Raw genomic sequence first — 12,054 nt, forward strand, 5'->3', positions numbered from 1 at the left:
CATTAGCAATAAATACAGAGAATAAATATTTTGCCTAGGATGATAAATACATTTTATAAATAATAGTGACAAGGGGACGGTCAATCAGAGTCTGGTTTTCCACTGAACCAATACGGCTACAAAAAGTAACAAGTCAATGACTTGTTATGGGAAACCCCAGTACAACCGATCGTGTTCATGCAGTGGGATGTTCATTTCCATGGCAATCTACAGATAAGAGTTTAAAATGAATGCTGAGCTGAGCACTGAGCAGTGGAGAAGCCAGAAAAGTGTTCTCCAGATGAATCCTCAGTGAAATCGGTGCCAAGACACAAGCAAAGTACATCTCAATTTCCCAGACATGGCTTTCTTTTCAATTCCCTGCCATTGCAGGGGCCTCAGATATTGGTGCACCTCGGTCCTTCCTCTTCTCTGCCTGTGACACACACTAGTTCAGTCTCCTGAGGGCTCTGAGGCTTTGCTCTAATCCAGGTTGTGGCTCAGTGCAGGGTGACTTTGGTGGCCTGTGTTGGGTATGGGGGTTACACTGGGTTATTTCATTGTCTCCATTGGTCTTAAAATCTGCACATCTATGTTATGGCTGCAATGTTGCAGTGTCTGATCTGTGGTCACTCGTTCCAACCTAGTCACCTCCTCATACATGGGGAACGGTAGCTGCAGAGACAGGCAATGAGGTGCTGGTGGGAATAACATTGGGGGCAGTCACTAGCCAGAGAAAACAAATCCTCTCCCAACACCACTAACTGCTGCACATCAGGGTCTCTGGCCGCAGAGGAGCCAGGCCAGCACCCCATGGAAAGGAACGGGGGGCATGGAAACACCCAGGAGGGGAAGTTGCGTGTTTCAGCCATGTTGGCGTGTGGGTACCAGCTCAGACACGTGCACTGTAGCAGAGCCAGTTCAAGCTGTAAAACACCGATCTACTCCCTGGAAGATCTGTACGTACCCCCAAGGACACACGTACCCCTGCCTGCCTGAGAACCACTGCACTGAAGGATCTGCCAGAGCAGCTAGAGCAGCTTCTCCTCTCTCCCCCAGACCGCTCTGCGAGGCGGGGCACACAGGGGAGCTGATTCTCAGGGCTGCTGCAGCCTGAGCTGTCCTGGCTTCCAGCTCCCTAAAGCGGGGGTTGAATCCTTTCCCAGGAGACCCCTCTGCTGTTAGCATGGCTCCTGTGTCCTGGCACTTCGAGTGTCTGTAGGAAGAAAACATTGCAGTGTTGCCAATGCTCATGATTATATAGTCCCAGCTCCTGGAGTCCAGAGACTGCATGAGAGTCTCAGCCTTCATTTAAACACAGCGATGGTCTAGCCCTCGTGGTTCTGGAGAGAAGCTGGAACACCGAGAGGCCACTGAAAGTCTCCGACACAGAAGGCAAAGGACAAGAACCCAAACTATTGTTTTAAAACATCTCATGATTTGTAAGCCAGTCTCATGATTCTGGGACCTGACCCGGGATGTTTGAACCCTTGAGGTTTGGAAGATGGAGACCAGTCCAAGACAGGCTTGAGCTGTGCATCGTGGCCATGGGGCGTGTCCTGCTAGAGCAACTGCACACCGCAATCTATTGCAGGGCTTGCTGTAGGCCTCTGAGGCCTGCTCCCAACTTCTCTCGTCTAACACCTCTGCTGTTTTCTTTCTTTCTGCAGATTTTCTCCCTTGTAGATTTCACAATCTTTTGACTCGCTCTGGTTCTGCCTGCAGATAGGCCTCTGTGGTGAGGCAGACAATACCCAATACGCAAATGGCCTGACAGGGAGATAGGTGAACTCTTCCTGAAGGGAACATTTCTGAGGTGTGTCACATCCAAAACCATATTTTCAGTATTTCTCTCTTGCTTTCCCAAGGTCACACTGTGCTCACTCACAGGCTACTGCTCGGCTCTTCTGTCTCTGCCTCTCCCTCTGTTCTTGTCTGTTCTCAGTTTCTGTATGAACTCTCCTCCCCCAACTCCCCTACCTAATACACTATTCAGCTAAAAGCTCCTGGGTGGGTTCACAGACACCTTTTATCTCAGGGGGTGCTTATGGTTACAGCTGCGTTAACTGCAGGGTGAGTTCACACTGATCTATCTCAGTGGGGTTTTAACTCAACCCATAACAAGGTTTCACCCTGCTCATTTCAGGGGCCTTCGGAACTCTACGCTACTACAGATAGTAATACATAAATTGCCTCATTTTAAAGGGGTATGAATGTTCTACAGCCCAGGCTGTCTGGCCTATTTCAGTGCAATGGCTTTTGCAAGTTTTCATGCTTCAAACCTCCAATACAATATGGCACCAAAGACACAGCATGGGGGTGCAATATCCGACACTGTGGGAGTGTATTATTTGTACCCTGACCTGATGGCTACCTAAGTGGACACTTACAGCAGGCCTGGTGCTGGACACCGGGTCAAGTGAGGCTGCCTACAGGGAGCTGGAAGGTGGCCACTTTCACTCAGGCGCCTCACTGGCGGCGAGTTCCCGGGACTTGGCCGCTATCCACTAGATAGTAGAAAGTATTCAAGGTCGTAAACAAGATAGTTGTGTGAGCTAAGAAGCTACCAGTAATATGTAAGCTGTTCCCGTGTGAAGTAGGTGAAATCATATAATAGCCAATCAGCAATTGCGTGGTTATTGTAAGCAAAGGTGATTAAAAGGTATATAAGCTGGAAAGCAAAATGGAATAAACGATTCTGCTTGCAATCATATTGGTTGTTGTGCTTTATCCGTCCCGCATCCTCTGCCATCAGCAGTGGAATCCTCCCTCGTCCTCTGCTATCAGCATTGGAACCCGACAAATGGTGACCCCGACGTGATTGCAATTCAAGTGGATTGGATTGTGCGTCGGGCAGGGAGAAGAAACGCGGGAGTTATAGCCGCTGCAGGAGGTACTGCGCTGGACGCAGCTCCTGGTCGTCCAAGAGGGACGTGTATGAGCTCACAGGAGATACTGCGGTGAAGGCAGCTCCTGGTTGCCCAGAGGCAGGCGTGGTCGCCCAGAGAGGCAGGCGTGGTCGCCCAGAGGCAGGCGTGGTCGCCCAGAGAGGCAGGCGTGGTCGCCCAGAGGCAGGCGTGGTCGCCCAGAGGCAGACGTGTTCGCCCAGAGACGTGGTTGTCCGAGAGAGACGTGGTCGTCCAGAGGCGTGGTCGTCCGAGAGGGACGTGTTTGAGCTCAAAGGTGAGCGGCTAATTAATTAAGTATGGGAAACGCTGCATCAGCTGAAGAAAAAACGGTGCTTGAATTTTTTATATGTATCACGGAGCGCCAAGGGGAAAAGGTGTCCCCGGATAAATTATCTTGCTTATTGAAGTGGGAACTAAGAAGGGGATTTTTTGTAAAATCAAGTACTGTATTTGATAAGACTGTCTGGGAATACTTGGGCTCCGACCTATGGGAGTCGGTAGCCCATGGCAACAAGGAAGCCTTTGCCTTAAGTCAGACCTGGAATAAGGCAAGGAGGATGGTGAAGAACCTTGCGGCTGAAGCGGGGGTACAAGCGGCAGTGAGAGAAATATTTCAAGTGGGAAATGAGACGCCTCATGTATTGCCAGTAGGGAACGAAGTGAGTGTGGAGACCTGGACCGCAGTTCCATACCTCCGCGAGGAGATTGGTCGGTGACGGCCGAAGCGTGTGATAAATACTGGCACATAGGAAAATAAGACTCCTAAAGAGACCTCTACCATGGGAAATGAAAGAAATACTAAGTGGCAGGTTTCTCTGAAGAAGTACAGAAGTACTGAGTGGCAGTCAGACTTCTCTTATGTGGTATAATAAGTGTGTGAAAAGGATCTTAAAAACTGTTTGTAATTAGGTGCTACCTTAAGTGTTTCAAGAGAGAGAGAGAGATTTTTTTTTTCTTTTTTTCTCTGTTTCTCTCTCCTTATCTCTCTCTCCGTTTCTCTTCTCTTGTTTCTAAAAACCTTTGAGAAAGGGGGAGGGAGTGGGTAAACATAATGGGAAATTGTAAAAAATAAGGATCGGGCCCTTAAGCATTTTGGTTCGAACAACATGGTTTATGGCCAAAAGGAGAAAGGGGGGCCAAAGATAAAATGCAAACAGGGTGAAAACTCTAAAGAAAGACTGCATAAGTCCCGGGTAAGGAGTCTAAAGGACTCCAAAAAGGAAAAAGTGAAAATTTAGATAAAGAGTATATAGAGAGGTTGAGGCCGGGGTTGGGGAGTAGGACGTGGTACCTTTTTGGCCCCAGGAGATTCCTCCTGCCACTATTGTGGACAGTTGGGACACTGGAAAGCAGAATGTCCAAGACGATCTGGCCAGTCGAAGTGGATGTTTGGGCCACCACCACCTCCTCCCCGAGACCAGACTCAACCTTTATATTAGGACAGTTTGAGAAATAGTAACTTCATTAATGCACCCTTTTTGTTAATAGATTAATCAGGTTTTTATGTGTTTTGTTTTATTGATGGAAAACCAGTAAAATGTTTTATAAACACTTTCTAGACACTGAAGTCAGCAGATCCACCTTAAAAGTTTAGGAGTTTTCTCTATTCCCTTATCAAGGAAGAATGTAAACCAATTAATGCCTCATCTAGTGTCTAAACCACTATCTGTTTCTTTGAGATCTATTTTTAATTAGCATGCTTTTCTTTTAAGTTTTTATTTTTCAGTTAACCTGGTAGGTAGACATTTATATTGTAAAATTTGATTGTACTATTTATTGTTTACCAGATGGGATTAATTTGTTATTTTCCTTGTGAAAATGAAAATTCTATTTTGGCTGTATTTTTTGAATAGGGACAGGATTTTGAAATATCCAGCATACAAAAGGAATATGTCCTGTAATTACATCTCTCCTTAAACAAGGAATTATTGTGCCTATTTGAATCCTCTAAAACACCCCAATTTTTCCTGTTAGAAAACCTGGAAAATATTTATTGCTTTGTGTAAGATTGTGTGGGGATAAGTATAAGATTATTGCCTGTTACAATAATGCCATGGACCCTGTAGCTGCAGGGCTTCCACCTTGTCTCCGTGCCATTGCAGCTGTAGCTGCCTTGGGTAAAACCTTGGAAACTTTGATTTTTGGCTCTCCACTTATTATTTTTGTACCTCATATTTGTTTAACAAAATATGAAATTCTTTTGTTGTTTGCAGGTCATATTACACTCACCCGATGTCCAGTTTTTAATCCTGCCTCATTGTTATCCACCTTTTGTAGAACCCAAAATTGATTTTCTATGTTATTGGCTCCTGTCAAAGAAATTTTAAAGGTATTCTTGTGGCTGATTATGCTGTTTGTTTTTAACATGAGGTAATTAAAAGTAACCCTTTCCCTTCTGTGAACCCTGATCAAGAAGCTAATTTTTTTCCTGTAACTACAGTTTGTATCCTGACCGAAGGTAAATTTGTTAATGATTCCCATTATGCCTTTGGTGTTGTTCATAATTATGGTTAACTCTAAAAACAAAAGGCTTCCCCACTTTGGGAGGCTTCCATATTAAATGAATTTTATGTTGCTGCTTTATAAATGTTGTATAGTTATTTTTTATTATTGTTGTTGTTAAATGTTTAGTTTATTGGTATGTTGTAACAGACTCTGCTGTTAAGGCTGCAGTCCTTTCTGCATTTTAGGCCATATTTATGTTGTTTTGTGTTTATATTGGTCCAGTCTAATATGTATTAGTAATTGTATGTTTATTTTTGAATGGGTAAAAGTTTACCCATGTGCAAAGGCTGATATTGTTATAGTCAGCAAAAGGCTTGTGAAGGAATTTATCCCTTGCTTTGGGATCCGTCTGTCTACCAACAGTAACAGGTCAAGTTATAAAAGAAGTTTGCAAGGCTCTTGATATCCAACAGAACTTTTATTGCCCACATCACCCTCAGTCTGCAGGGGCAGTGAAAAGACAGAATGGTGTTCTGAAAAAATAAACTAGCCAAAATTTGTCATGAAACCAGCCTCAAATGGCCAGATGCCCTGCCTTTAGCCCTTATAAGTATAAAATCATCATGTAACTAAAAGACTGAACTCTTACCACACAAGATCCTAATGGGCTGACCCGTGAGGCTTTCTAGCTCTCCACCAGTATCAATTCACCTAATGGATATTAATTTAGCTAATGAAACTGATTTGACTTATTGTCAAGCATTAATGAAGTGTGTTAAGGCCTTTTGTTCACAGGTCCAAGAAGCCTTTCCCCAAGACCCTCAAAAAGCATGTCATGATCTACAGCCCAGTGATTGGATTCACGTAAAGGTCCACCAAGACAGACAGCCCTGAAACTGCGTTGGAAAGGCCCACTCCAGGTACTTCTCACCACTAACACTGTTGTAAAGTGCCAAGGTTACCAGTCCTGAATACATGCCTAACACTGTAAAAGAACCTCTGCACCTGTAATGACAAGGTCAGTGGAACAGGGTGCAAGTGCTTGTAACCTCTCCCCTGCTCAAGAAAAGGATTTGCCACTCCAGAGTGAAAAGGATTTGAAACCACTCCAGAGCGAAGAGGATTTGAAACCACTCCAGAGCGAAGAGGATATACCAAGATGTCATCCCTACCACCAAAGACTTAAAAACTCCCCAGATCACTGGTTCCCTAAATGGGTATGGCTAGTGATCTTTTGGATGTTCTGTATTGGCCTTATCTGGATGACTTTATTTTGATTCAAGTTCCTGATTAACGGTACACCTGTCGAGAAAATCCCCAAGGTCCATGGGGAAGAAGACCAACAACCTGATGACTTTGAGGTACAATTACAACCCAAGCAACTAAACCATAAAAGACAATGCTTCTTGGACTATACTGACACATCTTTATAATTAATTAATCAATTACAAACAGATTTCAATGTGTCTAACTGTTGGATTTGTAGTCATGTTCGCTTGCATTTTGAAGAAGGTATACCCGTGGTTCTGATTGTGTTAAACACCATGTAGGAAAGAGAGTGAGAAGTTAACACTACAGAGTTTGGAGGGACAGTTGAAAGTGTGAAAAGTGTTATAGGAAGAGAATTCTTGAATTTTTTTTGTAGCCTTCTGAAGGAAAAACAGGCCCTTCTCCCAAATAATTGGTCTGTAAATATGTAAATAATCAATTGTAATTAATTGCTGCAGGCTCATAGACAATCTGATTTAAATCATTTGACTATGGACAATTCAGTCAAAATTACTGAAAGAACTACTAATTTAATGCACATGACATTTTACAAATCACATCATTATTCCATACCATTTTCCAAGATGATATTTCATGGGGTCACAGATTTATTTTATGCCTTAATTTTATGGCTACCAAATTTATTCTGGCTTAAGTAATTGTTTGTGTGCATAATTTGTTTTATTGTTATTTTTACCTGTTGTTGTTTTTAGTGTTTGGGTACTTTGCCCTCTGTTTGCTTTGCTTTTAGTTGGTTTGTTAAGGCCAGGGTGCCTGTTGTGCTAATGTTAATTTAAGTTGTAATTATTAAATTTACGCAAAGGCTAGCTCAGGTTTATAAGTGAGCCACACTGGTATTACAGTATGGCTCAAAGGGGGGATTGTAGGAAAATATTGTCTGTTTAACCATAGTTATTTTATTTTAGTTTTTTGAGTGTTTTGCTCTCTGCTGAAATCACCCCCCTTCTCTTTCCCATGGTGTTTGATTTTTTGCCAGGGTCAGAGAAAGGGCAAGGAGAGAGCCAACTAGTTTTAATTAGTTATATAGCCTTCTGAGAGAGAGATCAGACAATTTTAATAGAAAAGTAGAAATTTTTTGTTAATATGTTATTTGTTATGTATATTTTTTAAAATAGAAATGTATAAGTTAATAGTAATAGTAGTAATATTTTGTATATATCTATAAGCATCAAGAATTTATGTATATGTATTTTTTTTGTTTTGTTTTGTTTTGTTTGTATAAATATGTAAAAGAGCATGTCTTCGGGGTCTCACACTGACCACATGCTGGGAAGTGTAAAAGAAAGGGGGGAGCTGTGGGGGTATATTATCCATATGCTGACCTAACGGCTGCAGAATCGTGCAGCTATCGATTTTTTTTTGTTGGCACAGGGACACGGTTGTGAGGATTTTGAAGGCATGTGTTGTATGAATTTATTAGATCATTTATATTTTGTTCATGCTTTATTGCAATGCCTTGCAAATCATATGCATAAGATTATGCAAATTTATAATCCCTTATGGGAGTGGCTTAGCAGTTTTGGCTGGCCCTCTTGGTTTGTTTTATTTTGTTATATGGGGATAATCATTTTGGGAATTGTACTTTTCTTCCTTATTTGTGTCCCCTGTTTTATTTGCTTATTGCAAGGTAGTCTGGAGCGTTTTGTTGAGCGCCTATTTAAAAGAAAGGGGGGAGATGTGGGAGTGTATTATTTGTACCCTGACCTGATGGCTACCTAAGTGGACACTTACAGCAGGCCTGGTGCTGGACACCGGGTCAAGTGAGGCTGCCTACAGGGAGCTGGAAGGTGGCCACTTTCACTCAGGCGCCTCACTGGCGGCGAGTTCCCGGGACTTGGCCGCTATCCACTAGATAGTAGAAAGTATTCAAGGTCGTAAACAAGATAGTTGTGTGAGCTAAGAAGCTACCAGTAATATGTAAGCTGTTCCCGTGTGAAGTAGGTGAAATCATATAATAGCCAATCAGCAATTGCGTGGTTATTGTAAGCAAAGGTGATTAAAAGGTATATAAGCTGGAAAGCAAAATGGAATAAACGATTCTGCTTGCAATCATATTGGTTGTTGTGCTTTATCCGTCCCGCATCCTCTGCGTGAATTCTCAGAACTAGGCCCAGCCCAGACTGATTTTCTTCGTGCCATCTACAAGGACATCTGCAGCCACCATCTGCTAAATTTCTAGTGTCTTCACCAAACCCCAGAAGCCTTATTGGTTTATATGTCCTTGGTGGGCATTTAACCCTGCATTTCCCACAGGGCCTGTTCCAGGGTCTGTCCAGCTCTGCCAAGCTGCCTAGAAGATGCCCACCCCACCAGGTGCTGCTGGCTGGCAGGAGCAGCACTCCAAGGAGCTGGTTAACCCCTGGTGTGAGCACAGCAAAGATCATGATTTCAGCAGCAGCTCCAGGAACATCCACCTCTGTGAGACCACGTCAAAGAGGCTGGCGGAGGGGGGCTTCCACTGGGCTGGTGGGCAGTGCAGGGAGAGCATCAAGCCTCTGAAGCAGCTGTGCCACTAGCCACGGGTACAAACCACAGGCCCTGAAATATGCCTTCTACATCCACTTGCTGTGAGGCACTTGACCAGGCATTCACTGCTGCCCTGAGCACAGAGCCCACTGTCCCCGTGCCACACTCCCCAACGTGGAGTGTCTCATTTTCACACTGCAGGAAGTGGGGAGGGGGTGACCGTGCATGAGAGCACGGCAGAGTCCCAGGTACAGACGTGGGAACTGGAAGCCCACCATCAGCCTGCACAGCTGGGGGCTTGAGCATATTGGTTTTCAAACTGCCTCGGGGAAGGTTACAACAGGGTTATCAGGCAGCTGCGAGGACCTGGTTGGTTGGTTGAGCTCCTCTCACTGGCTGGGTGTCCTGCTCCAGCTCCTGGCGCTGCTGCTGCATTGGAGTAGTGATAACGAGGGAGACGTGGGGAACGGGGGGACGTGGCTCCTCCCTGTGCGAGGTTAGTGGGGGTGTCTCAGCTCGCTCACCTCTCCGGGAGCTGGGATGTGTGCACCCCCGTGGGAGGTGGTTCCTCAAGTCCCTGCCTGCGGATGCTCTACACACAGACAAACCACATGCACTGCTTTAGATAAAAGAAACAAATAATTGTGTTAAGTACAGAGAGATTTTAAATGATTATCAGCCAGATTAATACGAGTCAGATTGATCAGTCAGAAATAAAGCAAACTGCATACTAAGCTACATGTAACACTTCAGTAGCCAGACAGTTTTGATGGTTAATCTTCCCACACAGACTGGCTGACTCCCTCAGCCAGGGCTCCCCCGCCCCCGCCTTGGGTCGTCTGTCAGTTTCTTGTTCTTGCTTTGTAGATGGATTCCAAGGGAGAGCTCCTGAGACAATAAATGCTCTTGTCTTTAACATGTTTCCTCGTCACCCTCTGGGGTCAGGTGATCAGCCATGTCCGACAACGGGCATGATTTCCTCCACTTGAGTCAAAGGTGTGTTGCCTTATCAGGTGCTCAGGCCAGTCCATTGTTCCTGTGTGATGCCTCTGCAAGGCGTGAACCCTCACTTTGCTTTGTGTTTGCCTGGATCTATTCAAGCCATGTGAGACACACACTTGGGAATATCACACAGCAGAGTTTCACAGCTGTACATCTGTGACAGTGCAGGAAACGCACTACCATAACAACAATGTTCAGTATGTCATGAGCATTCCAGAAACACCTTCCATGACATATCCTGCATTGGACAATGCACAGTTACACTGTAAGGGTGAACATGAATGATACACCAGTCACTCCATAAGGGTGTACATGGGGTGCAGAATGGACGGAGGAGGCAAGGGCTTGGGTCAGGAATGGTTCACTCCTCCTGCCAAGGGCTAGAGACCGCTCCCCCTTTGCCTGTCTCGCCCTCCCTAAGGGTCTGGGCAGTGCACTGTTTGCTCGCCCGGTCGAGGGAGAGAGACTGCTTCACTTTGCCTGCCCGCCCCACCTGAGTACCTGGGCTTTGAACTGTTTACTTGTCCTGCAGAGGCTAGAAACCTCCTACCTGGCCTGCCTCGCCCCGACTGCGGGTCCGGGCCCCAACTTACTGGATCGCCCTGCCTGAGGGTTGGGGAGCTCAGGACGGTGGGATTGCCCAGCTGGGCCACAGAGACCCAGAACTGCTAACCTCCCCCTTTTCTCTAGAACTCCCCACAGGACATAGGGGCCAGGAGGTGCAGCCTCCCTTGGAGATTGACGGCGAAGGAGGGCCACCACTCTAACACACGCCGGAGAATGTTTACAGGGTGGAAGTTAAGAGCTAAGAGATCCCCAGGGACCAGTGTAGCTGGTGCATGTGCAGCATATTGTTTTTCTGTCTTTGCTGTGAATAATCACTTAATTATTTCACATCTTCACTTCAGAGGCCCCTGCCCTGCCTGGAGATGTCACAGGGGATGGTTATGATGGTGCCAGAGAAGTGTCTGACCCTGAAGATGACTCTGTTTTGGGGCAGAATCATGAGGAAGACCCTGGGGTGAGTGACTGGAACAAAGATTCACAGACAGGTGAGTTTGCACTTCACAGTGTCTCTACTGAATGGGTAACGCAGCAAGGGAAAACCCTGGCCAAACCAATGTGTGTGAGAAAAGATCTCATTTTCTCTTCTCTTCATTCCCTCAAAGCAGAGGTGTCAGTGCCTGCAGGGCTGACAGGAAAAGCGGAGTCCCTGCTGTGTGGTACTTAGTGATCAAAGCAGCAAGATCCTCAATGTCTGTGACACTGGTGAGCACGGGGCTATAGCTTTGGGGTACCAACTGGCATAATCACCGACATAAGCCAACACCCACCTGAACTTGGTTGCAAAGACCCCAAGAGGTTTATCCAATTCTGTCTAAAGTGCTGCTCACCTATGGAAGAGGACTGTGGGGGGCATTATAGTCGGCATTATAGACAGGATGCACAATAATCTTTGCAATGGCAATAAACCCCAGCCCAAATGAACTGGGCCAGTACCCTCTTTTGGGTGTTCTCTGCTCCCAAGTGACAGGACCATGGTACATCCTGGGTCAGTTTTAACACCTTGTTCTGATACAACTGGTGACCAGGATTTGGGTTTGGTGGGCCCCAGTTTGTTTGTCCCAGATCACCCTCACCACCTTCAAAATGGGGGTACTAGGCATCCTGGTCAAGATCAACCAACACCCCGTTTCCCCTGGCCAACCGGCCATACGATGGACTAAAGATTGGCTCCTCCCTCTGACTCTGGATGAAGTTGAGCCCCGTATCTAAGACCAGCGGGTTGTCCCGAGGAGGAGGCTGTTACTCTGGCTGCTCTTTAGGATGCTCCAAACCACACTCTCCCTGGCAGGACTTTGGTTTGGAACCAAACAGCTCGGGGTCGGAAAAGGGGAAAATTTCCTCTAGCTGCATCTCTCCTTGGTTCCTGAAGTTGAGTGCCAAACCCGCATTCCCAGAC

At 45.7% G+C, this 12,054-nt stretch overlaps 1 protein-coding gene across 1 annotated transcript in view; it reads left to right on the plus strand.

The window, feature by feature from the left end:
• Positions 1-12,054, plus strand: part of LOC137167691 (antigen WC1.1-like) — a gene marked incomplete at its 3' end in the record, with an annotated part of 55,606 nt that overhangs the window by 9,807 nt on the left and 33,745 nt on the right. Inside the window, exon 2 of the mRNA XM_067569938.1 lies at positions 9,028-9,041. Within this exon, the coding sequence (XP_067426039.1) occupies positions 9,028-9,041 (14 nt within the window). The remainder of the gene's footprint in view (positions 1-9,027; positions 9,042-12,054) is intronic.

The sequence above is a fragment of the Emydura macquarii genome, unplaced genomic scaffold (assembly GCF_026122565.2).
Source record: "Emydura macquarii macquarii isolate MOO-44397 ecotype Brisbane River unplaced genomic scaffold, CSIRO-AGI_Emac_v2 contig_2966, whole genome shotgun sequence".
In the NCBI taxonomy this organism is placed as follows: Eukaryota; Metazoa; Chordata; order Testudines; family Chelidae; genus Emydura; species Emydura macquarii.